At 42.0% G+C, this 22,506-nt stretch overlaps 1 protein-coding gene across 2 annotated transcripts in view; it reads left to right on the top strand.

Annotated features, from left to right (window-relative positions):
- Nucleotides 1–22,506, top strand: part of LOC144799564 (hydroperoxide isomerase ALOXE3-like) — a 422,558-nt gene that overhangs the window by 17,850 nt on the left and 382,202 nt on the right. The window contains exons 3-6 of one of the 2 annotated variants that reach the window (XM_078670935.1): nucleotides 711–795; nucleotides 4,728–4,850; nucleotides 5,789–5,892; nucleotides 7,561–7,733. The exons of the other annotated variant lie outside the window; for it this stretch is intronic. Of the exons in view, the coding sequence (XP_078527061.1) occupies nucleotides 711–795; nucleotides 4,728–4,850; nucleotides 5,789–5,892; nucleotides 7,561–7,733 (485 nt within the window). The remainder of the gene's footprint in view (nucleotides 1–710; nucleotides 796–4,727; nucleotides 4,851–5,788; nucleotides 5,893–7,560; nucleotides 7,734–22,506) is intronic. 2 annotated transcript variants of the gene reach the window in all.

Raw genomic sequence — 22,506 nt, 5'->3', positions numbered from 1 at the left:
CTGGCTGAAGAGCAGTGCAGGGCCAGTTTCAGCAAGAATTCTGGCCTTTTGCCCCACATGCATTCATGGACTGAAGAGAAACTTAGATTTGGCCCTGAATTCCTGTGGAAGCCAGTGAACATTCAGGGAGAGCTTGATGAGGTCTTAACATTTGTTGGAGTTATTGGAAAATCTAAACAACCTGGGTCTGTAGCTTGGCAATAAGGTTCAGTTTAGCAAAGTTGCTGTTGCAGTAGGACCAGGGCTCTTGTCCATTCCATATTAAGGTCCTTTGAAGTACTGGAAGGATTTTTTGTTGTATGTATGGGAATCTGGAGATTACCAGTGACCAATGTGTCGTTGTATGTAGAGACAAGACTCTGGGATGGATGGTATGAGGGTGTATGGTGAACAGGTTTTCAGTGTTCAAAGATCATTTTTGTTCCTTTTTCTTTTCAAGGAAGATGGCAGAAGGCTAGTAACCAAACTAAGCTTGAACACCCAATATAAGTGAAATGTACCACAACTGGTCCTTGGATAATTTCAAATGTGTTACCCGTTAGTCTTCTTCTTCTGTACCTGGGACATGTTGATGTCACCTGAATCAGTTTCTTTGCACTTGATTGGCATCGGATTCTATCTCATGTGGCTTTTTATTGTTCTCGCATGATATTTTCCATTTATTCAATGAAAGACTTCTCTAAACAGCACTTTTTTAACATTTTGAGCAGCTACACTGGCCTCTGCAGAAGTTCACAACCCCCTCCTCCGAGGGTGGCGAGAGAACGAGCTGAAAGAAAGAAGAGAGACTTACAAGTGAGTTCATTCAATAGTGAAACTGTGGTATTGAATGATTTCCTCTGTGAGTTATCGGAGTCTTATAAATAAAATACTATAGAAATGGTGCAGATCCCATCCCACATTACCACACCTTAGGCACCCAATTCACCTTTTCCACTTTGGAAACGTTTTCCAAAATGTACCCTTTACCACTTGCCTCGTTATTCAGCACTCTGTGTTCAGCAGTCTCCCCATAGAGCTTTGTGCTAATAAGCATTTCTATGTAGACCTATACATAAAACTGATAGGTCTGGCAAAGCAGTTGCTCCTGTTTGGGTCGGAGTGACCTTTAGGGCAATCTGGCAGTGCCCAAAAGGCTGGTCTGAGAGGAGTGTTTGTGGCCTTTTTTTGGGGGTGGGGCGTGGGGGTTTCAGGTTTATGGTCTGGTGGACCAGCTTTTACTGTTTATTCTCGAATTACCATGAACATTTCATGTAGAAAATGCATGCAGTATCCGATACCTTGCCAAACATCTGTACAGCTTGTCTTTCTGTGTTTAAAGCTATTGTCAATAAAATCACCACACACTTCAATCTCATTCCCTCCGACATACTGAGAGAACCATCCCTAACTCCCCTATGGACAAAAAATTTGACCGCATCTTTCCAAGAAGCATCCCTCCTGGAATGCCTAAAAATGGGCCAAGTTTCTCCCTACTAAAAAAAAAAACTGGCACCGACCAGTGACAATTTTTGACCTATATTCAATCTGCCTTTCCTGGGTAAATTGGTTGAAAAAATGCTCCCATGAGCAACTATGTGAACACATCAAGAATGTTGACGAACACCAGTCAGGTTTTAGGCTTGGACACAATATTGATGTCGCCATTCTAAACATTCTGGATCTACAAATTTCACTAGACCAAAACAAATCCTAGCTGCTAATGCTTCTAGCTATAATGGCAGCATTCAACATGGCCAGCCACAAACACCTCAGAGAAACTCTTGAATCAAGAATGGGCTTATCAGGGGCAACACTAAACTGGTTCACCTCCTACTTGCCAGAACCGATAACTTATCGACAGCACCCTATCGGAGTCGGAAATCAACAGGAGTATTTTGCAAGGATCTACGATATCACCAATGCTCTTCAATCTATACATGGAAACGCTTATACAATCAAATCTTGTGCCACATGTACCCTGGTGATGTGATACTCTACATCAAACTCTCCTCTCGGACATATGGAGACTGGATGACACCCTAGTAAAAACACAGGCTTGCTAGCACTCAACCAGCTAAAACTAAATCCGATAAACAGATTCATTCTTTTCTCCCCACCCATTAGACACCAACAATCGCAATCAGGGTCGTATATTTGAAAATCGCTAAATTGCATACTAACCTCTGTCTGTAACATCACTTGGCATCATACTAGACTCCAAGCTAAACATGCAAGCCTGCATACAAGCTGCAATCACCAGCACGAACGCACATCTCCCCCCCCCCCCCCTTCTAAGAAAAACAAAACCCTTTACAGTGATTGGAGACCTCAAAATGGCGGCTCAATCGCTAGTGCTCTTAAAATTGGACTTTGGAAATGCTATACTCCTAGGTCTACTGAAAGCCAGCCTTGCCCCAATGAAAGTGAAAAATGCAGCAGCAAGACTGTAACACGCACCCAGCACTATATGCATTTCCCCTTCATTCTGTACTCTCAACTGTCTCAGTCGAAGCTAGGATCCAATTGAACGTTTTCATGCATTACACCCAAAGCTTTATGCAATGCTGGTCCTCAATGTATGGCGAATAGGATCAAACTATCGGGCGGAGAAAGGGATTCTAGAAGTGCTAAATTTATCATATTAGAAGCAGTCCGTTAAAAAAACTAAAGTAAGGCACAAGGTTGCACTTTCGCTGTATCGGCTTCAAAAACATGGAACGCCCTACCTCCCTACCTCCCTCCCTCAATTAGATCAATTATCTTCTTCTGGATCTTAAAGAGTAAAATTAAAATCCCTACTACTAGAGAAACATGTTGCATAAAGATCTGTCGCATTTTGCATAAGAAATGTCATTCACCCAGTTTCGTATTGTATATTCTATTTCTTATTGCACCCTATTCTTTTGGTACCTTGATCTTCGACTATGTGCAGCGTATCATTCGAAATGGATGCTTTACTGTACTGCAACCCTCTCTGTACAGTGCTCTGATACCTTTTGGTCTTGTTCGTGCTTTAAAACCCAATAAACAATACTGTATTTTCGATTCAACACCTCCACTGTAGTACACCCCTCTTATCTACACCACCCTGTTCATAACCACATTACACCATCCACCACCACAAGGACCATGTTGTACAGCACCTTAAAACAACTTCCATAATGACAGGTATACTGTGCTATCTCACCAGATATGAAGGTAGATGTGGACAGTAAATGCAGGTATTCACTTAATCGGAAGTCTAAGTTAGCAGCTTTTAAATGGGGGTTATGATACAGCGATTTGTGGATACTCAATGATAAACATAATGTTGCCAACATTTTCATATCTTTGTATATTTGCTTGCCAAATGCATATACCAGAAGGTGATTCCAGTCTAGCTACTGCTGACTCTGGTAGCTTAGTAGGTATAAATTCTGGAGTATTAGCTTGACCATCTGTCCATTATGGCAGGTTTTAGGGGGCTAATTTTATTTCCTATCCCTTTTTAAGTGTGGAGTTTGGAACTCCATCTTTAAAAAATTGTTTCACGGTGCATAAAACAAGTGAGGCTATAGGCCTTCCGGGAAGGTGCTGGAATTGGTTGTCTCACTTTGACCTGTCTGAGGGGGTAGAAGAGAGCCTGACTCAACATTCAGCCCTGTGCCAGATCATTCCACATTCTCCTTACAACATCACACAACCACTCCACAACAAACCACAGCACCAGATACTATGCATCACTAACGCCCCAAATTCTGCATCACATCTTAAACAAGTGTACCACATCGCACTAAAATCCATTTCATACGTTACGACATCATAGTACATAATGTATTTCAACACTTACCAAGCGTGTCCAATAAATACACAACCGTTTCTCCTCACATCATACTAGACAACACCATATCCCATTGCGAAATACTTAACACTTCTCTGAATGTCATGCTATGTATCACACCACATCGGGTCTTCTAGTGTAATGAGATTTAATCTGATGCTATCATACTACACCATATAACTCAGTACTGCAACATATCATAGGAGCGCCTACAAAAGGCTACCTCTGTACATATGATACATTTCACCTGCCAAAATGTCAAACTTTTTCACAAGCATAGATGGCCTACAGCCTTTAGAGCTAGCTTCAACAGGAGTCTTGTTTGCAGAGACACAGGAGAATACCTCAATGTACTGCAGGAGTCTCTCACACAAGAGGGACATGCAGGCAAATGTCGTCCTCCAGGAGTAACCACTTGTAGATCCAATACAGTGATCTATTGCTCAAAGAAAACACCACCATATGTAAACAAATGTGATGGGTCAGCAACAGTAGCTGAATAGTTGCTGATCACCCCGTAGGAGGTCTATCCAAGAACAGTTGAGGGTTTTATTCAAGGCAAGCCTTTATGGTTCTGCTTCATGAAGAGGCGCTTAAGGTCCAGAAGTTCACAAAGGGAGGACATACTGCGCTGGGTATGAAACTAACTTGAACAAGGAAGAGTAGGCAATGCTTGCAAAATGGTTGGGCTGCGAATTCCAAACCTAGGGATCTTGGATGCGACCAGGCACCCCGCCTCTGCCCAACACTACCCATACCTTCACTCACACGCATTTTTTTTATGTCTTTGTTACCTGTGATTGTTCATTGAATAACTATGTACTACAAATGGCAGGCATTTTGCCGGTTTCTAGAACCCTTTTCAAACTGAAGTATTCATTGACCCTTTTCTCCTGTCTTTTCTCCATCCTTCGATCTCTGCCAGGTGGAAAGTGTACCACAAAGATTTTCCAAGATGCATTGATGTGGGTAACGTCACAGAACTAGACTCGAACGTTAAATACTCCATCACCAAATCGCTAAATTTTGCCCTCACGCAGGAAACTTCGTAAGTATTAAGTTATGGTGATTACAACAAATATACGTTGATGCTTCATAGGGAGCCATACTCTCTATAGCAATTTGTCGTCTAAGACGGCAATAGTGGCCTCTTCCAATTGAAATCTTGCATGACTCAAGGTTTTCTTTAAGATGTCGTGATTTTTTACTCTAGCTGCTACCATGGACTGTCCCGTGTTCAAAAAGAATTTAGTTCCTGCTTTAAGAACCATAGTACGAATGGGCAGCCATTTTGTTGAGCTTCATTTAAAATGAACCCTGTCCTGCATCCACTGGAATGAGTGGAAAAAACGTTCGGTCTTATTTCTAATCTAATTCGGTCTTTGTGTCTATTATTCCCTCCAGTGTTTGCCATCTAAGCATTCAGTTATGATGGGTGCATGTCATACACACGCATTCTTTAATTCTTATCTGCATGCATCCGGTCTCCATTTAACTCCAATAGAGGAACCTTTAAATATTGGTTTGGTGCATATAAACTTGAGCCTGAACCTACTTACCAACCAATGAAACATGGGGGGTTGTGGTCGGGAGACACATCAATCATTAATTATTTCAGTTAAATAACTTGCTTCTTCTGACTCCTAACCCACTGCCCCAACCTTACAGTTTTTGTCACGCCACTTTGTCCTTTAAGTATTCTTGCATTAGAAAATGTTTGCATCTTACATTTTTTTCTAAAGTTTAGAAAAGTATTTCATATAGACTTATTCCTCCTTTATTCTAGTAGTTACCTTTCAAAGCTTCTCTAATTGTGTACTGCTTTTACCCAATCCACATATGTTAACAAATAGTGACACCGTTCATGTTTGTCAGAATCCATCTTTTGATAAACAGAATACCATGTTCAAATACCCTTTCCATTATGCATTATACTTATCGTAATGTGAGGGTTCTTAGTAAAGCCATCTTCTCTCATTCTCCTAGAACGCTAGAAATCAAACTGGAAGGATTTTTTGGACGTCAGGAATCCTGGAAGTCACTTGAAGACCTCAAGAGGGTTTTATGGACCCATAAAACTGCTACTTCTGGTAAGAAATTTCCGTTGACTAGGCAGTGTGTACATTGTGTGTCTAGCTTACTTTAAGCAATCTGACTTCTGAGGGTTGACTTGCATTGCAGCACTTTTTACAATTCAGTTTAAGGTTTGCCAAATACCGAACACCCAGATGTATGGATATTTATCTGGCTGGCGGGCTTATCTATTCGTAATTTACCGTTGTTGCCTCCTTTTCCTGCTCGTAGGACACTTGAGTGTTTGATTGTAGATAGAGGAATAGGTGAGCTTGGCCTTTGATTTGCACATCACGGATTAATCTGGTCCAGCCATGTAATTTATACTCCTGGGTAACCAATTACAATGCATTAAAATTGGAGTACCTTTGTCAAACTTCAGAGTATCGCTTAACCTCAGAAATAGCCGCGGAGTTTGAGTACAGGGCAACCAGGAGCACCACAGTCTGTGTTTCTGAGAAATATAGGCTTTTTGTTTTTTGTTGTTGCACTTTTATATTCGAGCTCCTTTAAACAAGCACCAATTGCATTACACAAGGTCAGATGCCTTTTATTAGGCACAAGGAGGTTAAACTATTTTCACAAGATATTGAGCAGACAGTGGGACTTGAACCTGCTTCCAACGGTCCAAGAGATGGCAACTCTGGATGAAACGCCACACCTCCTCCTCTTGAGATTCACTCAGCTGGCAGAATTATTGCTTCGCTCTTGAACACACCGTTGATACGGAGGCGACTGTTCCCACTGTCTTCCACCTTATTACTTACCAAATGTTCCCACAGATGCGGCTTACTGTACAATACTTTACAATCTAACCTCTTGCTACTGTTGGAGGGTTTCCGAATGGCAGACGGGCTCTCCAAGCCCGTGAGAGGCCAATCCGCAAACCAAATCAGATTCTTTTCAGACCGACCGCCATCGAAATCCCACCTTTTAATCCTTATTTCCTTCCTTGGGGTAAAGCCCTAATCCTTTGTGAGATGTTGCTGCCCCTACACATTTTTCATTTGGAGCAGTCAGCTGACTCCCGTTCCTAGTCTTTTAGGCTTTCAAGGGGGTGGGGTCAAGTCCTTCTCCTGGATTGGGTAACTTTAAAAGGATGCAGCGCCAGTCCTGATCATGGGTTTTCCCCCCTCATGGAAGTGCTTCCTGCTGAGGGGAGGGTGTGTATGCACTCTGCTTTCCCTCCCAAACTTCCCATATTCCCTGGTGCTGATGTCCGTACATCATGGAGCCCTACATGCACTTTATTTGTGGTCCCCTGATAGTCCGGCTTTAACTCAGCTGCCTCCTTCTTTGCACATCCCTTCCCCTTTCTTGAGTTGCCATGTGCATGCTTAACCCATCACGTGCAGTTAGACTCAGAACCTGCCTACCACAATTTTCTGCTATCTGTCTACACCCGTTCATGCTCTGTGCTCCCGGTGTTAAGAATAAATGAATTTCGCCCCATTTATAGTACCATGTCTACCACAAACATTAGACATGCTAATTTCCAAATCCATCAAATGCAGAAAACACTCACTGGAAAATAAGCTCTAAATGGACAAATACTAAAGTAGGGTAGCATATTCTGGAGAGAAGTACGTGAGAAGAACCTATCCTCTTAAGGATAATAGCACTCACAAATAGAAAATATTTTGTAGACTGTAATCTTATTCACATTATTGTGTTCTGTCGCATAGAGTATGTGTCCCATCACTGGAGAGAAGATGCATTCTTTGGGTACCAGTTCCTCAATGGCGTTGATCCAATGATGATCAAGAAGTGCAACAAAATCCCAGACAACTTCCCAGTGACGGACAGCATGGTGGCATACATCTTGGGGCCAAAGACTAACCTTACAGCGGAGTTGCAGGTATGTACATTTGATCTTGGTTTCCAAAAGCCTGCAAACTTGTGTGTGTGTATATATATAGTGGAATCAGCTGGAGGCTCCACCAGCTTTCTTTTTGTTTTTAGGTATGGCCTGACAGTGTAACGGTCTTCAAGAGCTATTGTTACTAGCTCTTAAATCTCATGTAATGTAGGGTTGCCCTCTGCCAATAGGTCTCTCTGTTCTCAAGTTTTTTTTTTCACTGTCTAATCTATCCTTTACTTCTCTCAAGTGCATTGAATGATATATTAAATTCTTTATCTCAAATATGCATTGTATACAGCAAACAATTATTTATTTATATATAATATATATATATATTTTTTTCAAAGCAGCAATCTGTTCCCAAGCATAGCACATTCAGTAGGAGTGCAAGCTTCTTTAACACATAGTGCTATACAGTACAGACGATAGCAGCAAAGTTATATGCACACAACTGCAGTAGATGCACAAATGAAATGTAGTTTAGCTTCTCTCACTGAAAATTCTTGTTACTCTGGACACTCTGCCTGTCAAAAGGCAGACCTATTCACTTTGCCAGTGCTTGTTTTAGAATATCATAAGATAAATGTTAGTTACCTAACCAGGCTTTGTCGGGGGATGCAGCCTATGTTAGTCTTTATACCTCAGATCTCTGTATATCTGTTGGTAATTTGAGTATGTTGCGTTCTTTTCAATTGAGACCAGACCAGCATTTGTAGTGTTGATGTTAACTAGTGTTTGTTTAGGGTGCAGATATCATTGGTGTAGTCTAGTAGAGTTTTGACCAGCAGCGGTTGGAGGCCAGAGCCATTCTGAATGGTTTGAGAGGTCTGGGTGAGTGATTTACTATTGTGGGAAGGGTTTTGTTGTGCATGAGGGCTGAAGATGTGCTCAGTTTAGGTTGCATTGGCTCCGCAGGTCTAAGAAATTATATTGGAGACTGGAGAGGTGTGTCCCTGTCCCTGTGTGTGTGTCCCTGTCCCTGTGTGTGTGTCCCTGTCCCTGTGTGTGTGTCCCTGTGCCTGTGTCCCTGTGTGTGTGTGTGTGTGTCCCGGTGCCCTTTGTGAAGAGTTCAGCCTGATAAGTTGGGGTTATAGTTGTGTTCCACCCTTGTTGGGTTTGTTGATTCTGCTAATCATAGCATTGGAACGATGTTTAACCAAAATAGAGCTTGCGGTCTGTAAATGCCCTGGCCTTGAGTAGCAGTCTAAGGTTATAATGGCTGGTTACTCTGTTTCATCTTTCTGCAGCTGAATGACTAGCTCAGAATTTAGCTTTAGAATGTACTTTTGAATAGCCCAAAATTGTAATTGGAGCACTGAGAAATCTGGGTGCCAGACCAGCCAAACATGTGTAACAAAGAGCTTCCTGTCTAGATGTCGATTCAGTTGTCATGCAGAGTATGTTAACAGCACATCATTCTGTTGCCATATTTTACTATAGTTCAAAGATGACCACCTCATTCTAGGTAATGTTTGTTTTTCCTCTGTAATGTGAGTTTCACTATGTGGACCACTGCTTGGTTTGGAAATGATATGCAAAATATTCACCACATTGGCTTCCATCTTTTAGCTGGACATGCTCAGGCTTTGCTCAAGTCTTTCCTGAAAGACAGGACTTCCCAGACCTTTGAGGGGATTGCACATTGGCCAATTTCCCTCTTAAACGTGGAGTTTTTCAGGGCTCTGCTATGAATACCACTCTGTTCAATATATATTCGATCTTTTTCAGATATTGTCCTCTATTTCTGGATCTCCATAATATCCTATGCAATTAGTTTTATCTTTCCCAGAGTCTGTTCTGCATTGCCCTCTCTTGGTCCCTACCTAGAGACGACTAAGATTGTTGTCATGAAGACATTCTCATAATAGTCTCCCGATGTCTCTTCATTCAGTACAAAAAGAAACTTTTGTTCTAGAAATCCCTGAAAACCTGGCTTTTCCAGAATGTGTCCCCGTAAACTCCTCCTAAAGCTGAGAGAATGTCTCTGTGCCGCACTACCAGAGCTGAGATGCCTACAGGTAGCTATGCGATAAACAAGTGCTTTTAGAATGGAAGCTTTGAAACGTAGAACATTACTTACATTTTCATTCTATATGAAGTGCGTGAATGTGATATTTTTATATATAAATGTTTTGAATTACTAAATGGAAGAAACCATAAAAGTACCTCATGCTTATGTCCATTGACCTTGAGTGGCCCATGTTGCAATCTCTCCTAGTCTAAACACAAGTAATGCATACCATGTCTTTATTCCTGACAAAGGAGTCGGTTTCAGTACAATTGTACACTACTATGCTGCACGATGACTGGCCTAGGAGGGTGCAGTTGAAACGTGTATCATGTGACTTGTTTCAGAGGCAGCCTTTAATGTTGATTAGTGTCAGATAACCAGTTTCTAATAAGTCTGCCCTTTTGCCCCATCAAAGCACTGAAGGTGGCCTGCTCTGCATCCGTTTCAGTCCATTGTCTGAGCAATCATGTAGCAGTAGCTTTAAAAGCCCTTTTAATCCTGTGACCTGCTTCCATTCCACCTGCAAAATGACCAGCTCCTTAAAAAAGCATTTATCAATACTCTGGTATTCGTCCAGTGACCGAACATGCTCTATTTCTGTGCCAGTGCTCTGCACCATCTAGCTTGATCAAACACCTACTTAAGTGTGAGTACCGGTACCATTTCCCCATGTACACTCCAAACTTTATGGAGGATATTTCTATAGTAATGTACCTAGTCAAATTTTGGTAAATCTTGATGCTGTTGTCAGAGTAGCGGTACAAAAGGGGGTGGTGATGGACGGAGTATCTCAATCAAACACTCACACCCAGTCCAAAGATCTGGGTTTAATCATCACCATTCTTTAGACCACTCTTCCACCCCAGTTCAGACATGGCTATATGCAAATCAGTCTGACCCTGTGCCTCATGGGAACAGTCCAGCCCAAACTGCCAAGCCATGTCTTCCCTGGACCGGAATCAAGCTTCCGAGGACCGGTTTCTGGCATTCCAGCTGTCTTCAGCCCGGCTTGCTTGAATCCAGTGGCAAAGTGAGCAAGAGACTCACGTCTGAGCATACTCTGCCACACTTATGGCGGCAAAAAGCGGTACAAAAGGGGGTGGTGATTGACGGAGCATCTGAATCAATCAAACACTCACACCCAGTCAAAAGATCTGGGTTTAATCCATCACCGTTCTTTAGCCCACTCTGCCACCCCAGTTCAGACATGGCTATATGCAAATCAGTCTGACCCTGTGCCTCATGGGAACAGTCCAGCCCGAACTACCAAGCCATGTCTTCCCTGGACTGGAAACAAGCTTCCGAGGACCGGTTTCTGGCATTCCAGATGTCTTCAGCCCGGCTTGCTTGAATCAGAGTAGAGCACCAAACTGCATAAACAATTAGAACTGACTGGAACCTTCGAACTACCAGCGCTTAACCTGTTGTCCCTCTATCAATCAATTTCTCCCCCCCCCCCTTATACTAGCTGGGGTCTGAGTGCTCACTGAGTAGCACCCACCATCACAATGCTTGTTCCCTTCGGAACCTAGCGATACAAAACACAAGCACAGGTGCACCACACAACAGAACTTATTCCAAAAGGACAATTCTAGAGTCCATATCCAGTCAAGATGTTCATCAATAGTTTTTTAATTCCATTTCCAGCAGATAAGTCAAATTTTAATGACTACATACAGTACAGCCGACATATTTCGTCCTAGTGCAGAACTTCTTCAGGGCACTAGATGATAGTAAAATCAAACACATCCATAGGCTGAGTCCTAGAATTCCTTGCTAGTAGCTGTTCCCCGTCCAGTATTATATTGTATCCAAGATTAGAGCAGTCTATATCCTGAGCAAATGAAGGCTAATCGGCGTATCCCAAAATATGGATGTCCAGCAAAGTCACGTTGTATAGCGGAGAGGCTAAAAACAATTCTTGTAGTGGTTATTCTAAAGTGCATCCAAGTAGAAGAAACGTCCCTTTTACCAAATAAACAGAACTGCTAGGATTAGTAGACAACTGGAGCCCTGCGGGACTTTAAAGCAAAGGAGAAAAGGACCAGCCTGTGGTGGGGATCTTTTGAGACCTGGAGGTGCCCATGTTACCAAACTGGTGTTTGGAAAGGTGGGTAGAGAACCAGTGAAGGACCTTGCCAGTGAACCCCATTCACAGCCCAAGGGTGTGCGAGTGAGCTGGTCCACTTTGTTGAAGGCAGCTGAAAGATCAGCAGGAGACTTTGTTTATCTCCATCTCTGATCAAGAGGGCAAGGTCTACAATGTGTAAGGTGTACCTGGTAGTATCCATGCAGCGGCGTGATCTGAAGCCAGATTGGTAGTTGTGCAGGAGATAGTTGTAATTAATATGATTGTGGAGTGGAGCATAATCTGCTTTTTCAGTGATATTGCTGATGAATGGTAGGTGAGTGGGCCAATAGTTGGGGAGGTCATCTGTCTAGTGTATGTTTGTTTAGGAGTGGGAGGATCTAGCCTGCCTTCAGAGCTTCTGAGAAGATTCCTTGAGTGAAGGAAGCATTCACATTGGTAAGTAGGGGGAAGACCATCCCCAGAGATTTGAAGGATGATCAGACCTCTTCAGAAGTGGCTTTGGGGAGTCAAGCAGATCAGTTCAATCTGGGAGAGTTAAGGCTGTGAAGGCGGACTACTGCGTGATTGTTAGAAAGATTGGTGTACATGAGGCATGCGTTGCATTAGTGAAATCCATCAGTGCATCATTGTGACACATTGATGGCACTCCATTTTCCTGTGAGGACTATCGGAGTCCAGCAGGGGGTTCCTGGGATACTGGTCTTCCATAGCTTTCTTGTTCTGTTGGTCGCTACGTTGATTAGGTTGGCATAGTACTTTGTTTTGACTGATGTGATGAGCTATATGTATGTTACAAAAAGGACCTCCGTATCAAGAGGTCCCCGGAGGTTCTGTTTATCTTCTATTCTTTTCTGCAAATGGGTTGTCGGCAACGTCTTCAGAATGCCAGGTGCTGAAGACTTTGGCATGCACTTGTTTGTTGTAATTGGAGTGTGGATGTTAAGTTTTTTCCAAAATGCTGACCTTGTTCAAAATGGTGTTGGCACTGGATGTGAAGGAGATGGGGTGAAAAATGTATTCAAGCTTTAGTTTGACCATGGATAAATGCTTGCAGGATATGAAGTTTTGATCTTCTTCTTTGTGCTGACCTTGATTTAAAAGTAGTACATTGTCATTGCCATCTCCCTGCTCAAAGTGGTTGGTCCCGTCCAAGAGCGTAAATGGTTTTCATTGGATTGTTGGTGATGCTTATATAAGGTCACGGTTGTGGCCTATGTAGTGGTTTTGTGGCACACTACCATATTGTGCATCTTGAGTGGGGATTTTTGTATTTTTGAGCATTTATTTTCTGAGCGGTTTAGGTCACCCTATGTGGGTGGTGTTGGCATTGCAGATGGACAAGGTAGTGAGGCGATCAGAAAACTCTGGAAGTAGTCTTTGAATGCAAATTTCTTGCAGTATATGAAAATACTGGGTAGAACAAGTTGAACCAGATTTATCCTCGTGCTTATCTGCTTTCTTGGCTGGGCTTTCTCGAAAGCAGCAGACACAATTGGGAATGGATCTCATACTTAACTCTCCCTCAGTGCAGTAAAAATCATGAGCTTTAACCCCTTGAGTTTTACCCTGCCTCCAGTTTGAGCAGGAAAATCTCGTGACCGATTCTATTCATGCGATAAAGGATAGGATGCTTACTGCTGCCTTCTGTCTCACCAACCTCTTGAAAGTGGGAGTATGGCATTTTGCTTTCTGCCTTCTCTTTTGACTACTTGAAGTCAAAAGGTAATTATGCCATTGGTTTCATCCATTTGCAAATTCAGACCTCAGAGGATTCGGAACAACTGAAAGGCGTGTGTTTACCTTTACCTTTAATCCTAACTATAGTTTGGAAGGTATGACATGTTGGGAGGAGTTATGTGATGGCCAGAGAGGCTCTTTGCCAAGGATCTCCCCTGCTATCTTCCTAAGCTAGAACAAGGCCTTGTAGGATATCCTTTCTAGTTATTCACCAAAATTGTGTTGAACTTTTGAGAGGACGTAGATTTTGCTAGGGTTATGGTAATTCACCAAATCACTAGTGGGTAGAGGTTATACAACCGTGCTCTAAATAGTCCATAAAATATTAAGTCACCAGTTTGTGTAATAGCAATGAACCCTAAAAGTAACAAGAGGGAGAGAGAGTTATCGTATGGATTCGTTCTCCCTATCTGTATATGCATAAACCATGAGAATCCAACTGACTAGAGGGTGTTTCCTACAATGGTGGGGAGCACTCAGTGTTTGTAAAATACCCCTTAAACACCAAAAGGACCCTTGGTGTCATGCTTCATCATTGGGGTCTTCGCACCCCTCTACGGGATGCGGCGTGCTAAGACTACGCGGGAGCACTTACTTAAATATCTGTGTGGTGCGTATTAGGGTTTTACAAATGTGCGTGAGTGATGGGGTTATGAAGTGAGTGATCATTAAAAAGGACCTGGCTCGTGGGGTAGACACAAAAAAAAGTAATGGGCCCCCGGGCTGGTACTGTTCTAATAGTGAGATTGGAGGTGTTTATGCAGTATAATGTGCATCACCTCCTGTGTGCGTCAACATGTTTCGGAGTGTGAACTCCTTCTTCAGGACTGGGTGCACAAATCCCCACCTTAATCGCGTATATCTACTCAAAAATCTGTTTATATTACAGAAAAGTGAAGTGTAATGCAGGCTAAAATGTACCTACAACATCAATGTTGATGGTTTCTGCTGATGGCAAAACCTGGAAAGGAAAAAAAGCACCTTTTACATTAAGGGAGCCTAACAACCATTAGCCAAAACCACAACCGGATCACCCAAATATAGGCACGCAACTAGATCCGGCAATTTAAACGCTTATTGAAACTTATTTAATTAAATGCTCCCGCGTAGTCGTAGGTCGTAGCACCCCGCTTCCTGTAGAGGGGTGCGAAGACCGCAATGATGAAGCATGACACCAAGGGTCCTTTTGGTGTGTGAGGGGTATTTTACAAACACTGAGTGCTCCCCACCATTGTAGGAAACGCCCTCTATTACCAGTTGGATTCTCATTGTTTATGCACGTAGCAATGAACCCTTCAAGTATTTATTGGGCACTTCAGTTACTTCCCTCTTTAGCCTTCCATCGTGGACTCCACATTACGTATGGTTGACACATTTCAGTCCGTTCACTGTCCGTCACCTCATGACTCAAAAACCTAGCTTGTGAATAAGACAACCCCTATAAGTCTTGCAGCAAGTGCCTCGGGTGCCCACTGCCACAATGGTTGATCTGGTAAATCTGCTGCGTATGTTATGTTATCATAAGCTTATAAAGCACCTTATCACCCAGGGGTATCTAAGCGCTATTCTCAGTGGTGAACCTTAGCGCTCTTTCAGTGCAAGGAAATACGTGTTGGAAGGTTGGGAGCAGGCCCTTGTATGTGTCAAGCATACTTTTCTGCAGTAAGGACTATCACTGGCCTGGGCAAGTCTTGCAACCTGTTTTATGTATGGCATACCGTAACTTCCAAGTGTGCCCCCCGCTATGAGATACTCTGAGGTGACTGTACGCTTTGCCTAACGTGCTGGGTTGTGAGATGTTTGTCCAGACCGGAGATAACTTTTACTATTGAGACCCATACGACTCTGGGAAGGTCTATCAAATTTCAATCATGAATGGCTGAGGAAAGTGTCTCCTCCTAGTAGCCAGTGTGCCACCCTGTACTTGTTAGAACTTGCAAAAGGTGTCCAGTGTCTTCTTAAACAAGTGCCTTTTGGGGAGTTATGGGAGAGAGCCACAAAGGGCAAAAACGTTCATGGCACATTGATACGCTTGCCTAAAGATGTGGGCTTAAGCGGAAGTAGGTAAGCAAAGTACCTAACTCACTCATATCTGAACATAGAAAAAGAGCCAAGCAAAGACTTTCAGAAGAAAATCCAATAGGATATATGATTAAAAGAGCAAAATTTAGGGACAATAGTAGCAAGTGGGTGTTGCACGCCACACAAGAAGGGAATTAATGTGTTGTGATGCCTCCATTTCTTGTCAATGCGTCCTTTATATCTGATTTAAACAGCAACCGACACCTTATCTTTAAATTGAAAACCTTTGGCAATAAGCTCTGGACAGACCAGAATCACGGGAGGGGACTTGAGTCCGGCTTGGCCACACCCTTTTTGTCCTTGTTGTCAACTAGACACCTGAAGAACCCCAAGCTTGAAACTTTTCCTAAGATGCAGAGCTTTATACTCCCACCACTGATCTTCCCTTTTGATTCTCGGTGCAGTTAGCAAAGCCCAACTCTGGGTGTCCACAACTGCTTAAACGCTGGTGCAGTTTAGCCCACAAGGATGCCCAGCCCCTTGCAGAGTCATGCGATGCCCTACCTGACTCCACAATAAGTGCACCATCTTCTTGTGAACACTTTCCACCCGATGAAAGCTCCTTGAATGCATGTAGCACAAAGTTAACTTCAGAGCTTCTGAGATTTAGGGTAACTTTGGCACCTGTATCACTAAATAGTGTAGATTTAATGCCAGAGATGCATATGAGAAATCTGCGTGTTGGCAGATTTCTTTGCAGCTTTCTTCTTGAATCTGGTTTTTAATGGAATATATTGCTTGAAGAGTCCGTAGGGATTTTTACTAGATGTGTCGGTATACAGTGTCCTTTTGTCCATTTCAATCTTTATTTCGTTGCTTTGCAACATAAAAGATATACAATAAAAATACTTTGTACAATACCAAAAGGTCAATAACCAATACACACATCATTTTGGGACACACTGTTATGGTTAGAATTATCACAAAATATTGAATAAATATATATAAAAGGATAAAAATACATGATTACAGATTTAAAAAACATTAAATGGAATGTATAACAGCCAAGGCATAGAAATTTAAAATTAGCAGAACAATAAAAGGAAAAAAAAACATAGGTAATGGTTTGAACAGATCCACAGGGTATGGTTTAAAAAGGAAGACATTTTGAATCTGATGCAGTTTACAGCCAGAAATCTGCTGATTCCGAACACAATTACTTGGCTGGTGTCCGTATTTAAGATTCTACCAGCTTCCTTATGGGAAATAGAACCAATATTATGGCATAATGGCATTATCCATTTTTTCCTAGCTTTACCATAACTAGGACAAAAGAACAATATATGTAAAACGTCTTCCTTTATATTATTTGTACATAAAGTGCAGTAGTCCTGGTTTGTCTTCCCCCATCTTTTCTCAGTGGCCTTAGTTCTCAATGTTCCGTATCTATATTTCAAGTACAGGGTTTTAGCCAAAGGTGGCTGAACCTCATCGAGAAATGGTTCGAAATGAGCCACATTTTTAACCATTAAGACTTTTTCAGTTAAAGGGCCGTGCGATCTTATGTACGCAGAATCGTAGCTCACATAAGACCAAAAAGACAGTTTAACAATTTTCTTAGAGGCCATGCTTAATGATTCCGGCTCACTCCAAAAATGGGTTAGTCCTAGTTTGATTAGCCAAGCTCTTACGTGCTTGAACCAATACATTTTACTGCCACTATCTAGGTCCAATACTTCTTTCAACCCATTTTTGTAATCAATCAGTGCAGGGGTTGTCCATAATCTAACCCATAGTAATAATGGTCTCAACATTGCATGGTGGTCAGTATGCTTGATGTTGAAGTCTAAAAATAATGGTATCAATGGAGTGTTATTTGGTACTTTTAATAATCCCCTGATAAACTTATTCTCCTGTATTTCAAAGGTCTTCCTACATACTGGTCCCCATAGTTCTGCCCCGTTCAAAACAGCTGACTGGACCTTATATCTAAAAATCTCTATTGCTGGGGTAACTGCCTTGTTCACACATTTATTGTGTCTTTTTAGTATTGGGAGACAATTTTGTTTGAACACTATTTTTTATTTTTCTAGCTGGGGTCTCCATCCCAATGAAGAATCTAGTAATACCCCTAAATAAGTGAAACTCTGTTCATAATCTAGTTTATATCCATTTAACATTAAGTTTCTTTTAAAACTTTTGTGCGGGTCTAGTGCCATATATTTTGTTTTTTATGTTAATTTCTAGCCCTTTTGAAGTGCAATATTGCTGGAACCTGTCTAGTAAAATCTGGAGACCCCGAGGAGTTTGTGAAATGAGGATCGTGTCGTCCGCGAAGAGGAGGGATTGTACTCGTTCCCCCCCCCCCCCCCCCCCCCAATCGGGGCGAATCATTATCACAGTTCTCCATATAGACTGCAATGTCATTAACAAAAAGGGAGAAAAGTGTGGGAGCCAGTACGCATCCCTGGCGTACTCCCCTTTTTATGGGAATTCGATCTGTAAGTTCCCCATGTGGGCCCCATCTGACCTTGGCATAGTTCTCCTGGTGCAGTCCCATCACCAATTTTAGTAATTCTCCAGGGAGTCCCTGTCTTTCCAGGGATTTCCAAAGTAAGTCACGAGGTATTAGGTCAAATGCTGCTCGTAAATCTACAAAGGTCACATACAAGTGGCCCCTGCGAATGATGACGTATTTCCAATACAAGCAGCATAACCTTAATACCTGATCTATGGTCCCAGTTTTTTCCCTAACCCCCGCCTGGTATTTTGATAAAACTAATTCTTCATCCAACCATGTGTTTATACGGTTTAATATATGCCTGGCATATATCTTTTGAGTTATATCTAAAAGACTAATGGGGCGATAGTTGGCTGGATCGCCTCTCCCCCTTTTTAAAAATTGTGATAATTTCTGCACGATCCCATGTGTCCTTTTATAAAGAGCTCCCAATTACAAAACATGATCTACTTTTCAAGTGAAGACACTATTAAATGTTTTAATAGTTTTTTAGAGTGTGGTTTATTTCATGTTGTATCTGAACAAGAATGTTGTCATGGGTGGGTGAGCGGTCAGATGTGATATCATCGGGCCATCTTGAAATTTTGGATGAGTTTGTTGATGGTATGGGCTTTTCCAATGCCACGCTCACCTGTACTCTTTCCTCTGTTTGCAGAGAGGAAAGATCTTCCTTGTGGATTTTAAGATATTGGAAGGCATTCCTGGAAATCTACTGAATGGTCATCAGCAGTACATGGCTGCTCCCTTGTGTCTTCTCTACCACTCGCCCCAGGATGAGATAATACCCCTAGCAATCCAAGTAAGGTTTTCTATTGGAGCCGTTCAGTCTGTCTAACTTTGACATTTCAAGACATTAGTGAATAGTTCAGAATAAATATAAGTGATAACAGAACATAACAATGTCACCCGTTACTTGATCAATATTGGCTAGAACCAACCAACCGCTTTACTGTCCCAAAGGTTTGTCATTATGACAATGGAGGGTGTTTTGTACTATGGAGCTAGTCTCTACCTATTTGGGATTTTAACTATGCACTGTTCTAGAAAAGCCTTTACTAGAAAAAGTACATGCATTTCAACTGTCATTGGACAAAGAAAGAAAACAACTCCTTAACTTCACTCTAAATCAAACGCTCTTCTAGGGTCTTGCATTTTGTTCCACTAATAGTATTCCGTGAAAGATTTTTCATTTATGCACAATGTTGCATATAAAGTGACTAATATGCACACTAGTATGCAGTGTAAATATATTTTCCTCTGAGCCTATTTCAGCACTCGCACCTATCTCATCTGTGCTCTGCCTCGGAGTATTTCGCAGTATACATGAGCTGTTTTTGTGAGCTGGCTGTTGCTTTCCTTACCAGACCAATTTATGGTCCCTTTTCTTAATTTCTAGATGGCCTCTATCCTACTCTTAGGCTGTTTGTTCCTCTTTCCTACCTCTAGCCAAAATCACGGGCGTCGCATTCACTTCTATGCACCATTGGCCATAAACAGATTATTTTTTATTTTCTTTACAAAACTTATCAATGGTGTCTGCCTTAAAGTACAAAATGTTTTTCAAGAGCACCCTCTTGAATATATTGCGCTTAATTTATAAAGATCATTTCAAAGAGTACGCTGAAGACTAGGTCCATCTATTAATTGTCTAAAAAAACCTTATGAAATAGTTTGTATGACTGAAAGAAGATTGCGTATCCTCTAGTGTACAAGTTTCCCACACTGGACTTCATCCAGAATAGTGGATGGTCACCTAGTTTTAGCAGTGTCTGTTACCCCACTTTGCTGTTGGTTTAACATTTGTGTCTTATCATTTGGTTCAGACCATTTGGCAGCTGACACTTTCGTACTGTGGGATTTCTGCGAACTAAAGAATGTTAAATTTAAAATAAAAATGATTGCATGATATTTACTGAAACAGAATGCCAAGTACATTGCAAACTCAAAGTCTAATGTGTTGTCTCACTCTTGAGCAAGGCTATGACCGCATCTGCTTGTCCGTAACCACGTAAGTCTAGTAACTGGCTCTTCGTGCATCTTACTCTGCAGCTAAATCAGACTCCGGGTCCAGAGAATCCCATCTTCCTGCCAAGTGATAATGAGTGGGACTGGTTGCTTGCCAAGATGTGGGTGAGGAGCTCCAATTTTTCCACCCATCAGGCTCTTACCCACTTCCTGCGTACACACGTCTTTGCAGAGGTGTTCTGCATTTCTACATTGAGGCAGCTCCCCATGGCTCATCCTCTCTACAAGGTAAAGACAAATCACAGTGCAAAGAGACTGTTAATTCCATGTACAATAAATGGAGGCTCTTTGGTCATGCTGCGGCCATGCTGCCCATGCCTTGCTGGGTACAAAACATCAAGAATGATTCAGGTTCTTGTAGGACTGGACATTAACAGAGTATATGGCTATATGTTATAGAAGAGAGGCAGTGAGAACAGGAGATCTGTTTAAAACCACCACTGTACCTATATCTCTAATAACTCACCTGGTCTCTCTTTAGCTCCTGATCCCCCACCATCGATATACTTTGCAAATTAATGCTCTTGCCAGAGAACGCCTTATTGGACCAGGAGGAACCTTCGATCAGGTAAGATTAGAACTCCTACTTTAGACCACCTGTTTTGTTGGCATTCAAGAGGCTGTGATTAAGATAAATACCTCAATATGCATAGCATGTCACACTGTAAAGTACATGTTCATTCTTCAGGCTCTGTTAACTCTTCAGGCTCTTGACACTGAAATAACATTTGTTACTCAACTCGGTGGTACTCATTTTATTGAACTTTGAAGTGTGAAATGCGAAGTGGAATATCCAGTATTCAAACCTATGACTATGAACTCCCAACATAGATCCATGGAGTGAATGCATTAGTCCACTGACCCACCAGACACAGCTAGATGAGGTGGATGTAATGAAAGCTATGAAAGCTATGATCCATGGTAGAGGAGCACAGAGTTCAGGAAAGAAATGCATGGAACCTGCTTGGATTGAGATTAGCTTTTTCACTACCTTATGACATGTTCTTTACCTGACCTTACTGAACATAATTACAGTGCATCCACTTGCAGCATTTTCACACAGGCTACTTATTTTCTCTTTCCCCAAAAAGTATTCAGTTGGCAAATATTTGTGAGCAACAAACTAAAGGAATCTGTCCAGTCCCTCCACACCCCTCAGACAAATACAAATCATCCATAACTGATGTAGAATGGGGGATTCTTGTTTGATCTCAAGGCCACAGAGTGTAGACAAGTGTTTGTACTTGATAAAATAAGCTTTGTAGATCTCATGTCAGTACCTTATCGCTCCAGTACTTTGCTTGAAGTAGTTGGGGGAAGCACATACAGTGGTTTGGGATTTAATCACTGTATTAGGCACTTCTACTTGAAGTAAAGTAACATTTCCATAAACTATCACTAATTTCTGAATTGTTTCAATGTGTTTATCAGAGGCTCTATCTGTGTAGGGCTGCTAATCCTCAAGCGAGAGAAGACTAAACAGTCCTGACATGGAGGCTGGATACTTTATTTCTGCTTTTCAATCTATAGAATAACACCACATAACCCTCGCCAATTAACTAGTTCAACCCATAGATACCTTGCACGTTCTGGAGACAATTGTCCCCTGTCCTTTTGGTGTAGAACTCCCAACCTGGGCAGGAACCAGATTGCTTTGACCAGTAGAGCCTACATGCAGGCCCTCATTGTGCCACTCTTGTCCTTACTCCTAGAGTGCTACCATCTGTTGCCCCTGGCTTATGGCCTCTTGGATTGCTCTTGCTCATTCATAAATGCTGCTTGTGTGCCATTGATTTCGATATTCTCACCATATTTCTTGGAAGACTTGCAGAATTGTGGGCATTATGATCACTGGAGAAAGACTGGAGAAAGACCTTCACCAACCCATATTTTTCTTCAAGGTATTTCACAAATGGGAAGAGAATGAAGCTTTTGTCATTAAATATGATACACATCAATGCCTTGAACTTGGCTATCATGGTGCTATCACACGTATTTACTACCATGTATTTTTGGTATTGAAACATTCAATAGAGCATTTTCCATACACAACCATATTGGTCTCTTAAATGATGGTGCACTGAAGCACAACATATAAAATTAAGCTGGTGCAAACACTAAACTTCAGACTATCTTCTATACTCTGGAGAAGTGTGGCTCAGGGGTTAGAGGCAGCAGACCTGGAAGCTGAGATCGGTCCTGGACCAGGGTTCAATTCCCCGCCTCGGCTGGTCTTGGGCTAAAAATTCCACGGACTCGATAATTCTCGCCCCGGTGCCTCCTCGACTCACGGGTTCACACTCTGCGACTCTGGGCAATAGCTTGCTTAATCTCCACAACGGCCCCTCGCGGCGGGATGCCT

Source organism: Lissotriton helveticus, chromosome 12, assembly GCF_964261635.1.
Source record: "Lissotriton helveticus chromosome 12, aLisHel1.1, whole genome shotgun sequence".
Lineage (NCBI taxonomy): Eukaryota > Metazoa > Chordata > Amphibia > Caudata > Salamandridae > Lissotriton > Lissotriton helveticus.
This window is presented reverse-complemented; position numbering and strand designations above follow the sequence as displayed.